The sequence below is a fragment of the Scomber japonicus genome, chromosome 9 (assembly GCF_027409825.1).
Source record: "Scomber japonicus isolate fScoJap1 chromosome 9, fScoJap1.pri, whole genome shotgun sequence".
In the NCBI taxonomy this organism is placed as follows: Eukaryota; Metazoa; Chordata; class Actinopteri; order Scombriformes; family Scombridae; genus Scomber; species Scomber japonicus.
In genome coordinates, this window is record NC_070586.1 from 22,031,712 (window position 1) to 22,055,038 (window position 23,327).

General features: G+C 40.5%; 4 protein-coding genes across 5 annotated transcripts; 2 read left to right on the forward strand and 2 right to left on the reverse strand.

The window, feature by feature from the left end:
* Positions 1-3,992: 3,992 nt before the first annotated feature.
* Positions 3,993-6,964, forward strand: ficd (FIC domain protein adenylyltransferase). Its single transcript, XM_053325634.1, has 2 exons — positions 3,993-4,559; positions 5,406-6,964. Exons 1-2 carry the CDS (start codon positions 4,289-4,291, stop codon positions 6,485-6,487), a joined length of 1,353 nt encoding a protein of 450 aa, XP_053181609.1. The 5' UTR covers positions 3,993-4,288; the 3' UTR covers positions 6,488-6,964.
* A 2,663-nt stretch (positions 6,965-9,627) lies between these two features.
* Positions 9,628-17,474, reverse strand: sart3 (spliceosome associated factor 3, U4/U6 recycling protein). 2 transcript variants are annotated; one of them, XM_053325633.1, is made up of 19 exons: positions 17,274-17,474; positions 15,847-15,973; positions 15,641-15,745; positions 15,367-15,551; positions 14,896-15,001; positions 14,209-14,333; positions 13,948-14,103; positions 13,598-13,736; positions 13,360-13,467; positions 13,180-13,257; positions 13,029-13,087; positions 12,125-12,234; positions 11,897-12,009; positions 11,727-11,803; positions 11,469-11,640; positions 10,912-11,354; positions 10,671-10,823; positions 10,343-10,530; positions 9,628-10,242 (listed from the first exon to the last, which is right to left on the reverse strand). In XM_053325633.1, the coding sequence occupies exons 1-19, from the start codon at positions 17,472-17,474 to the stop codon at positions 10,074-10,076; spliced, it is 2,814 nt and encodes a 937-aa protein (XP_053181608.1). In that variant the 3' UTR covers positions 9,628-10,073. The 2 variants fall into 2 exon arrangements, with proteins under 2 accessions (XP_053181608.1, XP_053181607.1); XM_053325632.1 differs by having other exon boundaries at positions 10,912-11,360.
* Positions 17,475-18,161: 687 nt separating this feature from the next.
* iscu (iron-sulfur cluster assembly enzyme) lies at positions 18,162-20,875 on the forward strand. Its single transcript, XM_053325041.1, has 6 exons — positions 18,162-18,267; positions 18,360-18,503; positions 19,777-19,890; positions 19,998-20,108; positions 20,202-20,280; positions 20,447-20,875. Exons 2-6 carry the CDS (start codon positions 18,408-18,410, stop codon positions 20,533-20,535), a joined length of 489 nt encoding a protein of 162 aa, XP_053181016.1. The 5' UTR covers positions 18,162-18,267; positions 18,360-18,407; the 3' UTR covers positions 20,536-20,875.
* Positions 20,876-20,900: 25 nt separating this feature from the next.
* On the reverse strand, positions 20,901-22,250 carry LOC128364930 (leucine-rich repeat transmembrane protein FLRT3). The gene has a single exon (XM_053325547.1). It carries the CDS (start codon positions 22,221-22,223, stop codon positions 20,901-20,903), a length of 1,323 nt encoding a protein of 440 aa, XP_053181522.1. The 5' UTR covers positions 22,224-22,250.
* Between the last annotated feature and the right edge of the window lie 1,077 nt (positions 22,251-23,327).

The window sequence follows — 23,327 nt, forward strand, 5'->3', positions numbered from 1 at the left end:
CCCACAGGAGCCTGGGAAGATTTTAAAGGAGAATATAAATCTTGGTCAGGACAGTGATGGATTTCCATTTACTGCATTCAAAAACTGGCTGGCATAAGAATAGATCACGATTAATGGGTTGCCATCAGACATTACACATTTAACAAGTAAAACTGATTTTAAAAAGAGTTTAAAGAAATACCTAATGGCACAGAACACCAGCTGCTCTCCATATAGGAAACGTTCTGCTACATAACATCTGACTATATGATCACTGATGAGGAAAATTCTTTTCATCAAAGTCACTATACACTGCTTTTAATGGTAATGCCATCACTTCGGAGCTGTATCAAACATTTTATTGACTATTTAGATATAGTGTGGGTACCTGTTCACATTATTTTAGTTAATAGTAGTTTTATAGCTGTTGATTAATTGTTTTTTGTTTTCAGAGTTTGTTTGTTTGTTTGCTGTTATTTTACTCCCCTTTGCCTTGGATTTTAATTACACTATTATTTTGCATTGTTATATGATTATGATATGATTATTTGTGTGGACCCCAGGAAGAGTAGTTGCTACTTGGCTAATGGGGATCCAAATAAATCAAATGTAATATAGACTGATACAGGACTTTAAGTGTAAACAAAGCCACTGCTCAGTGTGTGTGCTGCACTATGACTAGATTTTCAAAACAGAGCAATGCTGCCCTCTTCTGTGTCGTAGTAGACATGCAGGATGGAGGAATGACAACTGCAGGCACAGTATCTACATAATGAGGAAATAAAGTTGTCAGAGCATGACATATTTCAAAAGATAATGTGTTACTATGGTAGCTATCACTACCATAGGGTGCCCAGTTATAATAAAGATTTCAGTTCTTTCATAATGAATGTGGACAAAAACGCTACAATCAATTCATTCCCCATACATTTTCTATATCCACTTAATCCACAGATTTGGAGCAGTCTATTTCAGTTCTAGGCCTGAAGTGTTTCACCTTTTATACAGAACTTTTGTCCTCAATTAGACCTCTCAGATAATACTTCCCACAGACTGAGTACAAATCTCACTCCCCTACCTTAGACTGACAGACCACTTTTACTTTATTTATTTATGTATTTATTTATTTATGTACTGAAACATAGCACAATACTATAAAACACAAAAAATACAACAGCAATGTGTCAAGATACTTAAAAAACCTAGATAACAATGTCTACCTGATGAAAAATAGGTCTTCAATATACAGTGTGGCAAGCTTATAGATCTTAATTGAAGGGTAACAGCTAAAGACAGATTTGCAAACATGTACAAATTGTCTCTTTTTTATGAATGTAAAAAAACAACACACAACACAGATAGTCCCAACCCAAAAAAAAGATAAGTCCATTGACATTCATTTGAAATCGTTGAGCAATTGATTATTTTAAGGACAATATTCTTTTAAATTACATAATTTAGCTGGTTAATGTTAGCTAACGTCAGCTAACAAACAAGGACCACAAGGAAGGCCACTTACTATTTTCACATTGATAGACAATGAGCCTAATTTTGGTTTTGGTTTTTCATTCAACCTGTCTGTGTTAGTGTTTGTATATATATGTTGTGTTGCATATCCGTTGTTTATTTTTTGCTGAACAACTATGGGTGTGTGTGTGTTTGTGTGTGTGTGTGTGTGTGTTCATGCTTGTGTGCGTCATACATCTTTCTTAAAGTTTGAGTATGTCTGGTTTGTTCCATTTTTCAATAGATTCTCTTATGAGTTTTTACAAAGTGTCTATCCACCACATCTCAATCTCTCTCTGCTACTGAAAGTGCTCTGTCTACCTCATCTCTTTCTACTGAAGAGGCCCTCAGCTGCTCATTTACCTCCACCGTATCTGACTGCTGCTGTTTTTTAAGATATTTCTTCTTGTTGTTATAAGCATAATTGTATTTATCATTAAATGTAGTTTGTGTGGGGAATCCAATCTAATATCTCACCCAGAGCATCAACAAAGCCAGGGCCCTGCGGTGTGGACGGCCCTCATTCCTCACACACTTTCCAGGCATGCACCAGTTTAGTGCAGTGATTCTAGATATTTGAATTTAGTCACAGGAATGAATGGGACTCCATCTTTGAAGGCAGTATCCAGTTCTCCTTGATAAATCCATGGTAAGCACCACCACTGTGTCTCCTCCGTAAAGTAAGGAAGGAAGTACAAACTTGTGTCTTAATTGCCAAGATAAGCATCAGATGTTTGAGAACTCACTGTTTCCTGCCTTTCTTGCCTGTCCACTGCACGTGTTGCTGTATCTCCTTTTTTCAAATTATTTGTCCTCATACTCCCCCTTTCTGTCTGTCCTCTCTCCCCCTCTACTGTTTATCCCTGTACCTTGCTGCTTCCTGCTTTGATTTAGACCTCATCTGTTTTGACCTATTCCCATTTTTCTCTACACATGATGTCTTTGCTTTCTAAGACCATTACACACTTGTTATCCCTCACTAGTAGGTGAACAAGATGAAGCTAAGTTAGTTCCTTTCTCTCCTCTCTTCATTCTCTTCCTGCTGTCACACTCCACTGCTTCTTTTCGTCTTTTCTGTTCCAAGTGAATCTTAGTTCATTCAGGAAAAGTATTCAGCTACAGTCCTGTTGTTGGTATTATTACTCTCATAATATCATCCTGAGTCTGGAGAGGATGTCACTTATACTGTACCTAAGCTCTATAATTAGGCTTTATGATTGTTTTTAATACATTTATAGTTGATTTCTTCCTCAATTCAATTCTGTGGTGTGAGTAATAAACATATTTTAATCAGTCACATTCAGCTGCAGATCCATAATCAGTACTGGAGTAGCAGTTATCAGGAGTTTTCCTTTTAAAACAGTTACTTATTTGACATGTTTGACAGTCATGTTTGATGATGTGTCTGGTGAGTAACTGTTGTCTCTCCTCAAAGTAAGGCTGAAGTGAGTGAGGATGTCCCGTTCTGTGAATTAAACTCCTCCATCCTCTATCTGAGTGGTGATTTCACATGATGCATAGTTGTCTGAGTAGTTAACTAGCAAGTGTAACACTTTGTGGACAGGAAGGAAAAAATGTCAACAAAAATAATCCAGCCAGCAATTACACTTACTTCAAAACATATCAGGCAAAACAATTCAATTGCATGAAGCTTTATTTAAGATCTTTCTGACATTATAAACTTATTGATCATGAGCCTCACAGATTGTTGTTGTTATTTTATTGTATTATTAATATTATTATTAGTAGTAGTAGTAGTAGTAGTGATTACTATTACTATTATTATTATTATTATTTCATTGATTTCTTTTTATGACCTGACAGTTGTTCCCAGAGAGCAAACCATGATAATTAAGAACAACTCATCTCCAGCTAAACTTTGCTCTCAGAGTGCACCAGAACGATGCATCTGCACTTTAAAATGTACATGTCCCCGAGTGTTATACCTTAACTATATGATGAGTGCAAAATGAGTGTGGTATTATTATGCTGTTTTGTTTAAGAATGCTTAATTTTCTCTGTTGCTACACTTTAAATTTTAAATAAGTGTGAAATCATAGTCATATTGTATATCGTATCAATATCGAGATATTTGGCTCCATTGTCAACAAGATACAATAACTTGTCCATATCGTGCAGCCCTAGTTTATACACTAATCTAGCTACTGCCATCTCTTACCTACTCTCAGTTGCAAACGACATCTCCAAATACTGTTGAAAGTTGTCTTAATCACAGAGAGCGTGAAGACATCTGCTACCAGGTTATGCCTTTTTTTCCTTTTTTGGTTCAGACAATAATTTACATGTTATTATATGTATTATATTCATATTATGTATGGTGTATTACGAACAGCACGTGTCTCATCCACAGTCTATGGTCTCATCCAATCACAGACCATTACGAACCATCCGTTGTATTGCTGTGTTTCAGCCAATCAACGCCGTTCTTCAATATGATTCTGACCAATGAGATTGTAGCATGTTCAGAAGTCCAGACCGAGGAAGTGGATGATGTGTATTTATCCGGTAACAAATCAGCCGCTGACTAATCTTTAGTTTACTGGTTGTTTAGTGTCGGAGCAGCTGTAAAATAAGTCCGTCACAGAGCGGAGTTAACTCGGCGTTAGCTAGCTAACATACAAGCGGAAGAAGTTATAACTGAGCGCTGAGTGGTTAGTTAGTAACAGCGGTCATGTCTGCGGTATTTTCTCTCCTGTCAGCCGACCCTGGGCTCTCCTAGCTGGGGTGGAAATAGATGGGGTGCCGCGTTCCCAGAGGATGGAGCATTTAACCCTGCATCATAATGGCTGCTGTGACGGTGTGGCGATACACCAGCGGCAGGGTCCTGGGAGGATGGGGCCCAGTGCTGTGTGTCCTCCTCGGGTCCCTGGTGGTCCTCCTGATGCCTCTGGTCGGGGTGGAGGACCAGTGCTGTGCCACCTTGAAGGGCATCGCCCAGCTCCGCTGCCAGCTGTGGGGAAGCCCCCCTCAACCTCCAACGGTGCAGTCAACCAGCCTCACTGTCCCCTTCACTGCTCTCGATCTGCTGCCTCAGAGGTCTAAGCCGAGCAAAGGTACAAACAAGCAAAACTGACTCAGTAAACATAAACCAGTTTAATTCAGTACCATATGTTACAGTCCATATGACGCAGGCGCTCAGCTCAGCATAAATAAGAAGCACTTGATAATACTGCTTGAGACTTGAATAAAGTGTTTTTCTTGTCTTGTTTTTTTTTTTTTTTTTGTTACTGCAGCTGCAACACAAATCAAATGTTTGTTGTTTGTTTACAGTGGGGAAGCAGAACGACTAGATAACAAAAGGAGATTATCATCTTATATCAACAACCACAGCTCTGTATTGTACTTCAGATTTTGAACAAAACAAAAGCCTCTTACTGAAGACTGCAGCAAACCAATTCACATTTTCACATCATTTGCCTTTTGTTATATCCTTGCTGTCAGGACTGTGGCAGGGAAGTTTGCTGTACTGTGTGTATACTATATGTATCATTTAGTGCAGAAATGACTCGCTTCTTAATATGAAGGTTTTATGCCTTTCTGTTGGTTTTGGACTCTTGCAAATTGATGGAACATGTACCATTATAATCCAAACAATCAATTGATTAATCATAATCACAATCAAGAGATTATTCAGTAATTGCAACTCTAATATAATTTATAATCTATCATTTTCGCTGTTTATTGGGACATATTAGTTTTTCGGAATATTTTCTGAAGTACTTGAAAATGACTATTCTAGTTTGTCTTAATATTATCTAGAACTGAGTTTTCAAAATATCATATATATCCTCACTGGTATAAGGTCTACAGGAAATTGTTACATTTAGAGTCATTATCAGCCAAATCCAGTTCCATTTCATCAGTATTGGAGTTGACGCTGTCTTGTGTTCTGATTGCAGAGATGAAGCTGGAGGCTAAAGCAGCGCTGCAGCAGGCTCTGGAGATGAAGAAGGTGGGGAAGAGGGAGAAGGCCCACAAGCTGCTGGCGCACGCACTCAGTATGAATCCAGATTTTGTGGATGCCCTGACAGAGCTGGGGACTATTTTGGAGGAGGAGAAAGATGTCGTCCAGGCAGACCACCTCTACACCAAAGCCTTGACCATCTCCCCATGCAATGAGAGGGCTCTCGTCAGCCGAGACCGAACTCTCCCGCTGGTGGAGGAGATTGACCAGCGTCATTTTGGCATCATTGACAGTAAAGTGCGCAGGCTTATGTCCATTCCTAAAGGCAACTCTGCTCTCCGACGAGTGATGGAGGAAACCTACTACCACCATATTTACCACACGGTTGCCATTGAAGGTAGCACGCTCACTCTATCTGAGATCCGCCATATCATCGAGACACGATACGCAGTGCCCGGGAAGAGCCTGCAAGAGCAGAACGAGGCCATCGGTGTGGATGCAGCAATGAAATACATCAACACCACACTGTTGTCCAGAACAGGAGCCATGACTGTCAGTGACATCCTGGAGATTCACCGGCGAGTCCTCGGCTACGTAGACCCTGTGGAGGGAGGGAGGCTGCGCACTAGTCAGGTGTTTGTGGGCCACCACATCCCGCCCCACCCTCGGGACCTGCAGCGACACATGGAGGAGCTGATTCAGTGGCTCAATTCTGAGGAGGCACTACAGCTGCACCCTGTGGAGTACGCAGCTCTCGGCCACTACAAACTGGTGTATGTGCACCCGTTTGTAGACGGCAACGGACGCACATCACGCCTGCTAATGAACCTTGTGCTCATGCAGGCGCGATACCCGCCCATCACTATTCGGAAAGAACAAAGGGCTGAATACTACGCAGCTCTGGACACAGCCAATGAGGGAGATGTACGTCCTTTCATCCGCTTTATAGCCAAATGTACAGAGATGACTTTGGACACTTTGTTGATTTCTACAACAGAGCACGCTGTGGGGCTGCCGGGAGCCGGACACGATGAGGCCTGTCCTAACTGCAAACAGACCATCCCAGTCCACAACTGAACTGGAGATGGAGTGGAAAAAGGAAGCACGAGGGAGCAAGTTTTTCACAAATGTTAAAGACTCTTTAATGGCAACCCTACTTTAGTTGAATTGCCTTGTTACTCAGCCTTACTCTCAACTCCTGCTGCAGGAACACTTTCCGCCTCCTACCTGCTAAATCCTCTTTAATAGAAATCTGGTTTTGCTGGACTTGGATTTGCTATCATAGAACATGAAACCAGTTTCCCACTTTCAGTATTCAACCATATTCTAATTGCATCCGAATCAAATCTGAAGTTTTGACTATTGGTGATGTGAAACTTTCCTATCATGTTTGACTTAAATTCTTCAGTGATTCCACTCATGACATTGTGTACAGGGGTGGGTAGTGCGGGCTTTCAGTTGAACTTTGGGATAAAGAAGACGTTTCATAACACTGTAAAGCACTTTCATGTATTTGATTATTTATTTTATTTTAAAATAAAAGTGTTCTATTAACTTTCAGTGTGTCTTGAAGTCATAAACTTGTCTGGAAAAATGAAAGCTGTCAGAGTCATAGTGGGATCAAAGTTCATTTATATGAATTTATTAAAACAAGTTTTAGACCAGGAAAATAAGAACATGGCATGACTTTTTTTTTAACAGTACTCCAAAACACAAAGTATGAAAGGCTGGATAAGGAAACTTAAATATTGTAATTCAACAACAAAACAAAACAGACATTTACTATTCACCTCTCTACCAAACTGAACACACTGACTGCATAAATGGAACAAAAGAAAAACACAGCACATCGGAGTATTTCACATGAAACAGGAGGTGACTTTTAGAGACCAACATATTTAGATTATTTTTTTTTTTAGATTAGGCCACTGTGGTGAGAGTAATACATATAGCTTGTATTCCATCTGTTTTGAAAACGTATACATTTGTTACAAACTATGGTGACCTTTTAACACTGAACACTATGTACACAAACTTATCCAGACTATACAAGTGAGCTATGTGGTGAAGTGTGAACTGCTGTACTAAATCTAATCAACACCCCACATAACAAGATGGAAACACTGCATAGATTCTCTCTTGTAGTGAAGGAGCTGCAGAACGAAAATACATGTACATGATAGAAATAGCCTAATTCCCCAGAATACGTGGGATATGTCAGCTAACTGGTCCGCCTAATGACTGAAGTTAATTCAGAGGGTGAGATCAACCCTCTCTCTACTGAACACGCATGAAGAAAAGCACATTTATAAAACTACTTGGGTGTCAGTTTGTAAAGGAGTTAAGGATTCATTTTCAGTGTGTTTTCTATTTCATTGAGTGTCTGAGCTCAAGCATCTCTTATTGACACCTTAAAGTGAGACTATGTAAGTTTTTGAAAGAAGAAAAAAAACCTGTTTTCTTATAAACAAGAAGATGAATTCATGAGAAATAAAAATGAACCTTTGTACAATTTAGTACACTCAATAGTTTTGCTGCTGCTCGTCTGACCAGTGTGGTGGCTAATGTTAGCCAACTTCAGGTAGATGCTGTGGTGTAACTGACATTACAGAGTCACTATTTGTATTACTGTTACACCACTTTTTATAAATTTAACACTTGTAGTCAAAAGTTAAATCATTTAGCTTTAAACTATCTTAAGGAGTGTTGAGCACGTTTTCATGTGAAGTCAAACTACTTGAATCACTTTATGTAAATCAAATTAAAGAACAGACAAAAGCAGATGTCCAGCCACCAAGGCAGCCAATAAGATCTGTGCGTTCTTAGTGTGAAGGGAATATGGTCTGAATCTCTTTCTCTGTTCCCACCAAATGAAACAGAATGAGATTTAAAATAATGTAGTGATTTGATGGATGTTAGTCCCCTACATTGAAAGGTTACATTAAAGCGATGGTTTGGTGTAATTGTGACCTTGCGTCATATGCACTATTATGTCTATCTAAACACCACCTCAGCCCTTTTTTAAAATTTGGTTGCAAATTGGCTCTGTGCGGGATCTCACACGACCACACAGTATTTCAGTGATCGCGCGAGATTTTGACGATGTTTACAGCTTTAGCAGTAGCAGCAGAGTAAAAGCCATCAAGTAAGAGTTTATTTTAATAAACTCCTGGTGTACTTACAAACTTTCCAATGCATGTATTTATGAGTAAAGATCTTATTTGTACTACTGTAGAAATTTGATAACAATCCAGGCATTATTAGTGGGGTCATTTACCAGATACACTTTTGGTTCCATTAGCACCTGTACTAAGTAATTCGGCTGATGGCTCTAACACTGCATCCTGACATACAGCGACATGAGTCAGAAAAAGTGATTAAAAAGCATGAGTTTTCAATCAGCCTTTCCTGCCCCGTCTAGCGATGACACCCACCCCTCAAAAAATTGCTCGCTCTGTCTCTATCTGGATGAAATTTTGCGTCCGTGTCCCGCCCCTAAACACTTCTTATTAGTTGAAATGTACAGGCTGCTTCCTGTTAGCAAGCTAGCTAGCCCCTCAATAATTTGATTTGTTTGGAATGTACTCGCAATAAAATCTTCACGTGTGAGATTTCGTCGCCGGTTCGCTGTATATCAGGATGCCATGTAATTCCACCAATTTGCAACCAAATTTTAAAAAAGGGCTGAGGGGGTGTTTAGATAGACGTAATGGTGCATATGATGCTAGGTCAAAATTACGCCGAACCATCGCTTTACCATTACAAGTGATAAGTAACATAAATCATGACAGTTTACTTAGAGAACCTCTGTAAATAATCTTTAAACTCCACATCAAGCATTAACACATAGGGCAGTTGTTATACAGAGCAAAGTGATAACTTCCCTACAGACAAGATTTTACAACTAATATTATCTTGCTTGACGCACTGGAGGTACTCCATAGAATCCTAACACTGTTAACAGCTAATGTTAACTCAGAGATGGTGTTGTGTAAAAACCAAAATACATTGCTGTATAGAGTCATAGTTAGTTTAGTCCTCAGAGGTAAAGATAAGTTGCACAACAAAAATCCAAAAATGTTTCCTAAAACATTTGAAGAATGTCTTTTTTTTATCACTGTAGCACATCCAATTTATGTACACACACACACGCACACATACACACACCAACTATATTACACCACATCTGAGCTGTCAAGTGTTTGCATATACCTTCTTAAACACACTCAAGTTTGGCTGTTTTGAATATTTAAAAAAATACTCTCCCATAAGCTTCTGTCACATCCCTTCACATTTAACCACAAAAGAAGACACTTTGCAACGTGAGGCCAACAATTTAGATACAATATATTTACACACAAATATTATACACTTTTTATAAAATAGCCTGCCAGCCACCTTCAAAACCACCCAGCAGCAGCAGCAACAACAAAAACTATCTTTCACACCGGTCAAAAGTCACTGTGATGTTGGTTGAAAAAGGTTTTGTGACGGAGGGCAGGAGCTCGGTGATTAAGGCAATCTCGCAAAACGGATGATGAGAACAAGACTGAGATTAAAGGGAAGTCCGGTAACCGAGTACAGAAAAATCACCAACACTAATTGGTAAGGACACAAGATGGCTTTCAGTGTGAGGGCGATCGTGATCCTCTCGCTCATCCTTTCACTTATTGAGAATCATCCTGGCAAAGTCTGAATTTGACAAAGGCTTTGCTTCTCCGGCTGTGTTCGCTGCTGTTGCTGCATTTCCGTTCTCCACTTTGCTTATAGGTGCACTTTGTCGATGCAGGGAACGAGGGAGTAACGAGAGTTGGGTGCGTCCTCTACCCCTCCTGGGGAAAAAACAACAACAAAAAAAACAAAATTTTATTCTTTTATTTCCCTTGGGTGAGACAACTTTTCAGCTGGCATGATACTACGGCACAAACTTACGAGCCATAGACCTGTCGAGGCATCAGGTCTGTCGTGGGTCTGCTGGAACCAGGTTTATCCATCATGTTCCTGCGAGGAGGGTTACTTATAGCAACAGAGATTTTGTTGGTCTCTATCTCCATACCATCCATTTTCAGTACTGCCTGAGAAGCCTGAGTTTCATCTGCAAACTCAACATATGCCAGACCCTGCAGAGCCCGCAAAGCAAAAGAGGGTTAATACATCATTAACAGATCCTGGACCCAGACTTTGTGGTGATCGTTAGCATAATTTAAGATGACTATTTTTAGCTTAACATCTGGACACTATAGGACACCTAGAGTCTCACCTTGGGTTTTCCTGAGCGATACGTGACCAGACGAACATCTACAACGGTGCCATACTTTTTGCTTATTTCCTCCAGTTGTTCCTTAGTGCAGGAGAATGGCAGCCCAGAGATAAAGATTTTCTGTTTCTCAATAGATGTGTTGTATTTGAACACCTATAGGACACATGTGAAGTGGTCACTGGTATTGCACGTTAAAATAAAAAAAAACTTTTTTTGCTACTACTATTGGTGTCCATATTACCTTAAAGTCAGGGTTTTTGTTTTTGTCTACACATGGTGACACAAACATGGGCCTGCCCTCGACCTCTCGTCTATCCAGCTTCAGGGCTTCAGGGACTGACACCGGGGCTTCAAACTGTACGTAGCAGTAGCCTTTGAAGCCCCCTTTGTTGCTGAAGATGGGCCGAATCTGATTAATGGGGCCACAGGGCTCAAACAGCGTCCTGAGTTTTTCCTCGGGCTCCTCCAGTGTGTATGCCAGATTGCTGATGAACACACTGCTGTTATCGTTTCGAAGCTCAGGCTTGTCGTCGTGTTGCTTCTGGGCGGCAGCCTCCTGGGCTTTTTTAACGCTAGGTGGAGTAGGCTTATAGCCGGGGGGAGCATTCCTCCCAGACACTCCTGTCTCTGTCTCCATATACTCTTCTCCGGTTTGGTCCTTGTTTCCTCTGTGCCTTTTGGGGGCTTGTTCTGTCACAGAGAGAGAAAGAGATTAAGAAATGCATTATTGATTTTATGACATTTATGTTTTTCTCAAAACTAAATAGTTACATCCTTCAAATGAAGTATTTTACATACGGGAGTCTTCATTCCATTCATTGTGATAATCATCCTGCTCTGCTTTCCTCTTCTCCCTGGGTCGAAAGTCCTTCTGACCCTTTTTCTGACCCTTCTTTTCTGCCTTGGCCTTTCGCCGTTGCTCAGCTCTGTCCACGTCTTGGCGAGCCAGGTTGGCTTCTTTCTCAGCCACCTAACAGATGGGCAGAAGCTGGTTATATGAGCCACCAGCAGCTAAATGATACACCTTCCCAGTACAAAGCTGATATGTGCTCCTACCTTTGCCCGTTGCTCATTAACCCTGTTCAGCCGGGTCTCTGTCTTTTGCACTGCCACATCCCAGTCCTCTAAAGAACCTGTAGGTGAGGACACAGAATGGACAGAAAAACTGTAATTCATGAAAATCTCAGCGATTGTTTTGTTCAAGTTTACTTTATGTGGAGACTTACCTTCCACTCTCTCAAAGGTGAGCAGGACTTCACACACGTGCTCTGGGTAGTCTGAGGTGCACTGGACTGCTCTGTGAAGAGCTTTGCGACAGTGGATAGCATCTCCATAAGATCTGAGGATGAGGAAAAAATTAATAAATACAGGCAAAACACATAAGTTATAGCTAACAAACACATTAGCATTTCAATTTAAATTTTTTTCTTACATCAAGATAAGCACTAACAAACCTTTCAAGGTTATAGTACTCCAACCACATGTTGGCGTATTTGGCGTTCCCTTTTGTCATGATGATGTCCCACAGTTCTCTGGCTTTTTGCATGTTCTTGCAGTGGAGGGCCTGGTCCGTAGAAAAAAAGAAAAGGAAAAAAATGATAAGATGTTTATTATTAATAATTATTGATAAGGAACTGCAGATGTGTCCGAAATAAATAAAATAAAGTATAACATATGGGAAAATGTTTTTGTTCCTAATTATCATAATTATTAATAAAAGTGAAATGGTCACAGTTATGCTGCTTTTGTTTAGAAAGTGGACCTTTAGTCCTTTAACATGCATCTCAATGGTAATCTCATTATGCTCCAAAGTCATTTGGAAATATAACAAGAAATAGGGCAGCTGTACATACTTAAAGGTGCAGTGTGTGGAATTTAGTGGCATCTAGTGAAACACACTATTCAGAAATGGAATATAATACAAGTATGTTTTAATTAGTTTATAATCACTGAAAACAATCATTATGTATTTATTACTTTAGAATGAGCCTTTTATATTAACAAAGGGAGCAGGTCCTCTTCAACAGAGCCCATCATGTTCATACAGTAGCCCAGAACAGACAAACCAAACACTGACTCTAGAGAGGGCCTTCCAAGTTTTGTAGGTCCGTAGATGCCACTAAATCCTACTCACCGGTCCTTCAAGCTTTTATATTTACGAGCGCATTGTCTTTGTCATGGGACTCCATATTCAGGTCAGTTGTTACACAACCATGAATTTTTGCTCTATCTCTTAAAAAAACACAAAGTAAAATTTCTAAAATTAAGAAACTAGAAACAGATTTAAACACAGAGTTAAACATGATTCACGGCAGAAGTCAAACTCTTGAAAATGGTCGTCATAGTAACAACGCTTACCTCTATCTTTGCCCAGATCTGCATTATGACACAGGAAGGATCTCCACTTTCACCAAATCCTGCAGAAGCACAACACAATGAGTAAAACTGAAAAACAACAACAACAACAAGAAAACCAACACAAAAGTAACTCAGAGGAGGATCCACCTACTTTCTTCAACATCTTGTTTCATGTAGTCCAGAGATCGAGTGAAGGATCCTCGTAACTCCTCTAACTCTTTACTGGACTCTGAAAAATTGAGAATGACATCAGCAAGAGTAAAATGTGTAAATCCAGTGAATTTCCAAACACAAAGATCAATTCTGTCTTCAGGCACAGAACAGCTCTCACCTTTGCTGAAATCCACACGTCTCCTCAGGTAGTCGAGGTATGCCTGCCAAATTTCCACATAATCTGTCGCTTGAATGAAACCTGCATTCAGTGCCTTTTCAAAAACATCTGTGAGGAAGACAAAGCGACTAAATGATAATACCAAGCAAGATGCAATATACAAAATATTGTCTGGGATATTTTCACCAATACATTTAAGATATGGCACTCCAACATTTTAACTGATCAAACTGCTTACCTGAGACAGTTTGATGATCAGCCCCGTGCCTCTCCAGAGCCAGCAGGTAGCTCTTCCACAAACCCATGGTCCAGGGGCAGTTTCTGACGGCACGTTCATGAGTGGAAAGAACCAGGTCTTTGATTTTCAGCTGACGGTCCTGTAGAGTCCAGAGATAACAGACAACAACAAATTCCAATACAGTAAAGATTAGATAGAATTTTACTGGAATTATTTTACTTGTACAGGATAGTAATTATTGTCATCTTGATGAATCTATTTATTATCTAGTTTTAGAGCAGTAAAGCTGGGTTAAAATGACATGAAAAAAGTGGGAGCCAATAAAAGACTCCACCAAGCTCAATACTCACGAGATATGTGTTGTATTTTGCCCACATGTCTGGTACCAGGCAGTTCTCGGCCAGAGCTCGTTCGAAGGTTATCTGGATTCGGGGTGGGTCACCCTCCTTCAGTTCAAAGTCGATGTAGGTCTGATACTCCGTCAGCTTAGGAGGCTCTGCAGCCAGCTGCAAAAGGACAACAGTATAAATATCATGTGCGTTGTAAACAACATTCAAAGTGATATGTAATAGATACGTTTGAAGTGAGAATTATCAACAGAAGTCAGTTACCAATGGCTCCTCTAAAGCCTTGCACTTCTCCATCTGCTGCAAAGCCTTTTTGTACTGATGTACGACTGTTTCTGCCACCCCTTGGTCAGACCACTCTTCATACTCTGCGTAGGTGGCCTCCATGTCTAAAAAAGAAACAGCGTTCAATTTCTCAAAACTAAAAAGGCTCTTTTCCTTTTTTATAACACTATCGATAAAGATGCAAACTGCTCATACTTACAGAACGTAAAAGAATAACATTAGGAAGTGTGCATTTTAAGTCAGGTGACTGTGTTGCAGGAATGTTTAAATTTGTGAATGTTTTTAAGTATGCTACCTTTCCTCTGTCTATTCTTTGGGGAACAATTCAACAAATAAAAAGTTCAGATAAGACAGGGTTATAAACATTACAGAAATGCTCCTGGTGTTCGTTCAGCTATGCAAGAAAAAAAAGACACAATAACAGACCATCTGGCTCTCTCTCATCCACCCCTGCTACAAACTGAAAGCTTGATCAGTGCAATGCGACCTGGAGTTTTATCTCTCTAAATCTGTAAAGCATTTAAAAAACTCCCTCACAACTGTGCCGTACTCAACTTATTAGACAAGGCAGCATTATCTTGTTAAATGAGGTCATTCACAATTTTCCAGGTGCACTATGACATATGGCCTTCAATGCCGTCTGGACAGCAGAGGCAGCCTCCTTACCCATTAAGGGGATGGCCAGCTGGCGGCGAAACAGTGTATGGATGCGCTCAAGCTGAGTGTTCAGCAGCTCCTGCTCCTCATGGCTGGGAATCCTGCCAGGAGGAGGCTGAGAGAGAAGATAAAATGAACGTCAAAATACAGCAAATGCCTGTTTATTTGAGCATCAAAGGATTTCAATACAAATTCAGCATATGAAAGTGTGTTTTTTGTTCTGATTTAAGTGAGTGGATTTTATTTCAGACACAAGCTTTGATATAACATTTACATGACAGAAACTTATATTGCCTGCGGGCTGTGGTAAACTATAAAATGTTTAATAACAACACTAGATTCATTTCAATCTAACAACTGACTAATTCCTATTTACTGAAACTGTGTCTTAATTTCACAATCAGTTTTTCAATAGCATATTTTTGTCACTGAAGTGTGAATGTCTGACAGCTGACAATGACTAGTGAGGGAAACACAAACCTGTACTGTGGATAGAATGGCGTTCTCAAACTCTCTGTATGCCTCCCACACCGTGTTACCCTTGGTCATGTGGAGGCCCACAGCTGTTAAGGCTCTCTCAAAGATAGACCTCACTTTTTCTATCCCACCTGGTGAGCCCATGCCACCAATTGAATACTGTGCATATTCAAGCCAGATATCTGGGCCTGGGTGTAAAAAACAAGGAATTAAAAGTTAAAATTGTGTAATAGCTGCATGTCATATTAAAAGGCAGTAACTAATGTGATGCACTCACAGATGTAATCTTTTATAGCTCTCTCAAAAAGTTCATAGACTTTCTCTCGGTTTGGCTCCTCCTCAGTCAGGCGAATCTCATCCTTGAGCCAATCTAACCAAATCTCTGCAGGATTAAACAAAATGTGGTTTCAGTTGCACAAATAACATAGGGCTGCTGTAAAACTGAATCCTCTGACCCCCAAACCACTTTAGAAATACACAAACCTTCAGTGAGTGGGAAAAGTTCGCTCATCTTCTGCCTTGCTTTTCGCAGACGGATAAGCTCTCCCTCCTGCTTTAATAGCTTGATGAGATCCACGTGGCAGTTGTAGTCAAAAGCATTGATCGACAGCTGAAATCACAAAAAGATGAAGAGATTAAAAACATAATTTAAATATTGTATATTATAATTAACTAATTGTTCTTCAGTATTCATTCAGCAGTGATTCAATTTTGCTACCAAAGAAAATGTTATCTCATGCAACTTAAATCATGACATTATCAATCCAGCTTATTTGACAACTTACACAAACACAACCTAAATGGTCCAATACTGTATGTACAGCTGTCAACACTCAGTTGCTAGATCATTTGATCTACTCAGCTAACACTTACGGAAAGCAGTCTAATACAACAGCCACGCAACAAACCCAACCTTTATGGTTATAATGTTCAGTTGAAATGGATTTAAACAGAATTTGATCCCACTTCATTTATTTAGAGGCTGAGGGTGTTTGTAATATTTTACCCACAACACTGATACCAGTGAGGAGGACGGACCAAATAGTATCAGATCTCTTAGACTTATGTCAAACAGTTGAACTGCATCATTAACTACAGCCACCAAAATGACCATGCAGTTAAATCAATGCCTCCCTAAAACAATGAAACAGACACTTTCATAAAATGTATAACTTTGCATTACACAGTACTAGTTTTAACTTTGTGTGCAAATAAAAAAACTAGCAACTTGAGTGTTGGTAAAATACCATAGGAAAAGATGTATCTTTACTGATCTCCTTCAAGGGTAAAAGTGATCAAATACATAAAATAAAATACTCTGTGTAAATAAATGTGCAATATGCAGAAGTTCCTGGGATTATATGTGTGTGTGTGTGTGTGTGTGTGTGTGTGTGTGTGTGTGTGTGTGTGTAATGTTCCTGGGATTAACATAGTATGGACAGCATCAGTCATTTTAGTGGGAGTGGGAGGTAGTGGGAGCTGTGGTGTACAGTCTGGAGGGAGAACTACGACGTATCACTACATCAGATTCACTCATATATTTTGATGGTACGTTATCGGTCCATCGCTTTATCGCACACATAGTTACAAAAGTGACCCCTTAAATAAGTTGGTGCAACATTTTGTACTTAATACACACTTAATGCTGCTACGAGCGGTTACGTCACGCTGTACTGGAAGAGCAAAAGGCGCGTGTAGCAATGTGTTAGCAGGACGGCTAATCACGATGGCTAACATATGAATGACGTCGTATCAAAACCGCTCATTTAATTGTGTAGGACACCAGCAGCTGATGTTCGGTCTCTGTTTAAACTCGGGACAGAGCAGCTCGTAGTGTCAACGCCGCTGAGTTTTTGTTACTGACTCTGTTTACCACCCATTCATTCTCGTTAGCTGCTCGGCTAATTTACCTGCTCCTCCAGACGCTGTATTTCGGCTTCATTCTCCTTCTCATCTTCCGAGGAGTCGTCCTCTTCTTCGTCGTCTGAATTTTCTACTCCCATACCCTCCTCGTCGTCGTCGTCCGACTCCATCTCTCTCTCCTCCATCCCGGGATCTTCCTCCTCCATATCTTGCAACTGCGTTTGCTCTGCGTTGCTTGACGCTGCCATGTTGGAGAAAGCTGTCTGTCTGCCTGGTAACAAAACCGAAAACAAGCGAGGCGGAGTCACCGTGGATCCAGCGACGTGCAGCGGACTGTGTCGGCCGCTAGGAGGCGCGCCTTCTTCGGTGACACAGCTTCTGCACTTGTTTGTCAACAAAAGCTGCTCTTCCTCTTAGTGGCTGTGCTCACTCGTTGATTTCCGTTCATCGTCACCATAGTGAAGTTAGCCTCCGTTTGGTAGTTAAGGGCAATGCTAAAATAAATATTAGTATTGTTATTTAAATTAAATATTAAATCATTAAATACTTATGAAAGAGTGTTAAATATTGAACAAGGCCTCAGGTGGTAGTACAGGCCTCAGGTCTAGATCTAAAACCATACTTAAACATGTCAAATCTGGACTAGAACAATCATAACCTATCTTTACATAATAATTTCTCTTTCTCTTTTCATTTTTTCTCTTTTCTTTTTCGTGTCGTATTTATACAAAATGATTGTTCTAGCACCTTTCCTCAAAATGACTAGAAATAAAGGTGAAGATTTAACAGGTATAAATATTTTTGCTCGGAATGGGAAAGAAGTGGTGGAATCCCACTTTTTTTCTGTTTTCACAAGCGAAATAAAGGTTTGACAGATGTGAGTGGGTGGTTTAAACAGAGTCATAGTTGATCTGTGTGTTTATTTTGCAGGGCAGCTGGACTAAGAGATAACGAGATCACGTGGGGTGGTTGCTTAACTTACTGTGTAACTACTACTGCGGGTCAGACTAACTATGTAGAATACAACACTATTTTCTAAGTGTAAGTGATGGAAAAACAGAACCCATGGCAACATATCAATATATATTATTTCCCTTATCTTTCCCCTTAACTTTTCTCTTAACCCCAAACAGGAAGTACCCAGTGTGAAGCTAACATCGGCGTCGTTTCAGCAGCTGAACATGGCGATGTTGTCCTTATCGAAATCCTCGTTGTTGTTATTCAGCAAAAGGTTATTCGGCCCGCAGCTGAATGTCCTCTGTTCATATCACGAAAAGGTAATTAATTTAAGTTTTCCTCATGGTTTGCTAATAATTGTGACCAAACCATGTAACATTAGTTTGATTAGCACTCGAGAAGGACGGTGATGTAAGTTGTACCCTATGGTTGTACCTCTTGTAATGGGCTACATTTAGTTTGGTCTCTGCTCGCGTACAAAACGACAGTGGACTAAAGTGTCACGATTTATTTGAGCAAGAAGTCCAACTTTACAGCCCTGACAGACCGTACATTTCTTCTGATATCTGAAAAAAAAGCCGTGGACACGTATAACCACGACAACTGTAAGGTTTCAGTGCTCAACATTTAAAGGGAAAGATAGCAAAGACAAAACAGTCCATGTCGTTTTCAGTGGCTGAAGACATTAATTCAAGTGTACCTATTAGCATGAAGTCAAATAAAACCAATGAATAACATTACAGTTCTTACATTCTGAACTGTTTAATGTTTAAACTGCATTCGTTTTCTAATGTGACCATTTCTCATTTATGTGAAGTTACATTAAATAAATGTTACCCTAACTGTTTTGGTTTTGAGGGGCTTCCTTCTAAACAGGACATGTGCTAAACAAATTATTTAAGAAACATATTTTGTTTCCAAATAGTATGATTTATGTGTCCACTGTGTCACACCAATGTATTTCAGCACCAAAATACTGTAGTCTTCCTTTAAGTGACATAATTTAAGAGTTGGAGAAAGACTAAGTAACTCAACATTTTTTGTACATTATTCTTTCAAAGTCTTCTCTGTCAAGCCTAACATTTCTACCTCCTCACTCCAAAAACACAGAAAATATATATTTTTAAGACATTTTCAAAATGTATTTGATTGTTTCATTTAGCTACACACAAAGTGTTTTGTTAGCTTTGACCACAGACACATGCTTAAGTGTAAAAATGATTTATTTTAATAGTGCCTCAACTTTATATAAAGTTATTATTGCAGGTCTAACATATTCTTATAGCTTTGAAATAAAACATTCTACATGTGGTTATGATTTTTTTTATTAAACAATCTGAACAGTTTCTATTGAATGACTTGATTATCATAAACAACATTTTACAGGATTTTTAAATTTGAGTAATCTAGCGTGTTCTTGTTTGCAGACACATGTTCAGGTGCTGTAAACTTGTTTCAATAAAGATTTTGATTTAAATAAAGTGTAGTTGGCAGCTATCTGTCTGTCTGTCAGTGGGTGTAACTACCTTTTTTAACACATGACTCAAAACAGCAGAGCATTACTATCTTTTTTTGTGTTTTATTTTTCTGAAGGTGGTGGATCACTATGAAAACCCAAGAAATGTGGGCACCTTAGACAAAAACTCCAGGAATGTGGGGACTGGATTGGTGGGCGCACCTGCCTGTGGTGATGTTATGAAACTTCAGGTAAGTTGTAGGTCAGGAGCTGGGAATCATTAACAGACCAGTTACTGCTGTCCTGACTTTTAACTTCCAACTTCACTAATAGTTGTTTGACTCTATATTTTTTCCAGATTGAGGTTGACGAAAATGGAAAGATTGTGGATGCGAAATTCAAGACATTTGGCTGCGGATCAGCCATCGCCTCCAGTTCTCTAGCAACTGAGTGGGTGAAGGGGAAGTCGGTGAGTTGGTATAAAACAAACTAAAAAGAAAACAGTTGAGTAATAGGTCACTGTGTGGTGTTGTTTGTTGATCACTCTGCTTTCACTCTGCAGGTTGATGAAGCTTTGAGGATCAAGAACACAGATATTGCCAAAGAACTCTGCCTTCCTCCAGTCAAGCTTCATTGCTCCAGTAAGTTCAATGCTATGATATAAAACTTTGTCCAGAACAGCTTCATTGCACAGTGGTATTATTCTACAAGTGTCTGAACTCTGACAAAATAATCTCAGACTTCTACATACTTGAATGCATTCATGCTCATCATGTCTCTAAAACCTGCTCCCTCCTTCTCTTTCAGTGCTTGCAGAAGATGCCATAAAAGCAGCACTGTCAGACTACAGATTAAAACAGGACAAGAAGGAGGAGCGTGTCAAAGCCAACAATTAATATGTTAATATCAACTATCCTCCCCCCAACTCGGTCATAGGTTGCGCTGCCTCATCGATGTGTCAGCACAAGGGAGCTCAACTCTATTCAGTCTTTGCTGTGATTTTTCTAGACAGCATAAAGAGGATGCATCATAAATCAAGAATTAAGTTTGAGGTGTGTTTATTTTTGTATATTTTTGGCACTGAGGTTTTATTTGGCTTGATAATACAAAGTCATTGGTCCTTGGTGGCGGATTCAGTATGAAAACCAGTCAACAGCTTAACAACAATACAGAATGTTTTATGAGACTGTTGCCTTGTCTTATGCTCATTGTGAATAAAATGATTTAAAACAGTCACAGTGTGTATGTGTGTGTGCTGATGTCATCCACCAGATCCTCCATCAAGTGGAGCCACTCTCTGTTGGCTCCGAAGTACCTTTTTCAGTACAAGCAACACTGCCAACATGAGGAATGCAACTAATACACATAAGACAGCCAGCAGAGAGATGACCACAGAGTCCTGCTGAGTAAACGGACGTGGGTTGGGAGTGGGTAGGGGGGCATCTCTGTTTGTGGAAAGCAAAGATTGAGTCACTTCAGCAGAGGTTGAGTTAATCTGAGGGTACCGACCTGTGATGTTGTCTCTGCACCGTTGTTCCTCAGAAGGGAGAGAAGTAGTTAAGTAGGAAGGACTTACAGTTTGTGTCTTATTTAAGGACAAGCAGTCCTCGTAGCTAAGAGTCTCTAAAGTGTAGTGCTCAAGTACTATACGAGTATTGGAAACATTTTTGTGAATGCTTTGAGCTTTTGACATTTGCTGTAAACCATCTGATGAGCTTTCAGAGTTGTTATTATTCTTATCCAGCGAACTTTTAAAGGCAGGCACTACAGGCTCAGCTGTGGAGGCCGGCAGTCGGTGTGTCCTTTCATTTGGCTTCAGAACACGGGGACAGATAGCCATGACAGAGAGGTTGAGAAGCAGACGGTGAGCAAGGTGGACTGGCTCAGAGCACACCAGGTCTGTGGCCATTTTCAACCGACTGTTCAGCAGCCAGCGGTAAAGATACAAAATGTCACACTCGCACACCCACAGGTTGTTTGTGAGGTCCACAGACCGGAGATGTGGCAGCCCGTCGAAGGCGCTCTCTGGGACTGAACGCAGGCAGTTGCTGTTGATCTTCAGGACCTGCAGGTTAACCAGGGTGGACAGTGAGGGCAGGTCCAGGGTTGAGATGCAGTTAGCAGAGAGGTCTAAGTGGGTCAGTGAGGACGGGAGATTCAGAGGAAGCCTTTTCAGTTGATTACCCTTCAGTGTCAGGACCTGCAACTTGATTAGACCCTCAAGTGCCCCAGGCTGGATGGCACGAATTCGGTTGTCCTCCAGATCCAGGCGAGTGAGGTTCCTCAGCTTCCTCAGGGCACCTGAGGTGATGTAAGTGATGCGGTTTTCCTGCAGCAGCAGGGACTCTAGACTGGGAGGCAAGCCAAGAGGGAAGCGGGCCAGCAGATTATGACTGAGGCTGAGCTCCTGCAGGCCAGAGAAGGGCCGCAGCAGGTGGTCCACGTTGCAAAGCTGGTTTCTAGCCACAGACAAGGCTGAGGTGCTCAGTGGGACAGAGCGAGGAAGCGACCTGAGACCCAGGGACTCACACAGGACTAAAAATCCTGGGCGAGGGCAGCAGCAGCCAGGAGGACAGGGAGACATGGTGATGCAAGCTAGAGGACAAACGCAGAGAACCAGGAGGACACCACATCTGCACCAAAGCATGACTCACTGTGAGGAAGAAGGCAGGAAACACAACATTATCCAAAACAAATCATATCAGGAAACATGAAGCCTTACCTACTTATTACACTATAAAAACTCAAATAAATAGCTCCTGCACGTACCATTCTTCTAATCCTGTATTATCTGCTCCTCTGAAGACTTGGGACAGACTCGTTCCCTCGTGGTCTTTACATGATCCACTGTCCCTCTAAAGATAACCACTGCTGCTGTTGAGAATTCCAGATGCTCATCAAAGTTTAATGACAGCCTTAAGGTGCTGAATTACCTATTCTGGATCCTTTTCACCACCCGTATTGATTGAAAGGTGTTGTTTGTTGTGGCAGAAAGTGAAAAGGGGTTAAGAAAAAAAGAAAGAAAGATGTTCAGTAAGGTATATTTTGCAAGTAGAGAGAAAAAAATCAACAACACCGGTGTCCCAAATATTCCCTTATCTGAGGTTACCAAAGGTCGAGGTTGTAAAAAGTCAAACAGATTGCAAACAAGGCTCAGACAGAGTGCAACCAGGTGGTCCTCTGGCTCATTTGTTTTCCTGTCACTTGGTGGGAAGAGTGAAAGTGAAGGGGTAGTATTTTCTCAAATTATTTAGCACCTTGTTGACAAAAGAGCAGGAAATATGACTCCAGTGCCAGGCTCTGTCAGGTCTCACATTTCAGCTGCCACAGGGTGACGCTGGCTGTGGAGCTGTTGTTGTCATCTGTGATGTTTGATCTTTGGCACATTGATCTGCTCAGGACTAGGATCAAACCTTTTCTTTGTTTAAACAAGAGTTGTGTTTCAGACATCATAGCAACATTAAATCAGATTTTTAATTATGGTGTACCCATACCAACATCAACATATAGAACTGATAGATCAATACTTGCACTGTTCACATGAGGGCAGTATGAAACTGGCTCTCAACATATCTTTCTCAAAAGTTATCATACTGCCAGGGGCCAACTTTACCATTAGACAAGGTAAGCAACTGCCTGGGGCACCAAATACTTATTGTACACTGAAATAATTTGCAAAAGGCCTCCA

Excerpts from the sequence above, each read along its gene's own strand:
- LOC128364930 (XM_053325547.1), bottom strand. The coding sequence starts at position 22,223 with ATGTCTCCCTGTCCTCCTGGCTGCTGCTGCCCTCGCCCAGGATTTTTA.
- sart3 (XM_053325632.1), bottom strand. The coding sequence starts at position 17,474 with ATGGCAGCGTCAAGCAACGCAGAGCAAACGCAGTTGCAAGATATGGAG. Across the intron at positions 15,552-15,640 it reads AGCTATAAAAGATTACATCT|GCCCAGATATCTGGCTTGAA; the intron begins GTGAGTGCATCA and ends TTTTACACCCAG. Across the intron at positions 14,334-14,895 it reads GCTGGCCATCCCCTTAATGG|ACATGGAGGCCACCTACGCA; the intron begins GTAAGGAGGCTG and ends TTTCTTTTTTAG.
- iscu (XM_053325041.1), top strand. The coding sequence starts at position 18,408 with ATGGCGATGTTGTCCTTATCGAAATCCTCGTTGTTGTTATTCAGCAAA. Across the intron at positions 20,109-20,201 it reads AGTGGGTGAAGGGGAAGTCG|GTTGATGAAGCTTTGAGGAT; the intron begins GTGAGTTGGTAT and ends TTCACTCTGCAG. Across the intron at positions 20,281-20,446 it reads AGTCAAGCTTCATTGCTCCA|TGCTTGCAGAAGATGCCATA; the intron begins GTAAGTTCAATG and ends CTTCTCTTTCAG.
- ficd (XM_053325634.1), top strand. The coding sequence starts at position 4,289 with ATGGCTGCTGTGACGGTGTGGCGATACACCAGCGGCAGGGTCCTGGGA. Across the intron at positions 4,560-5,405 it reads GAGGTCTAAGCCGAGCAAAG|AGATGAAGCTGGAGGCTAAA; the intron begins GTACAAACAAGC and ends TTCTGATTGCAG.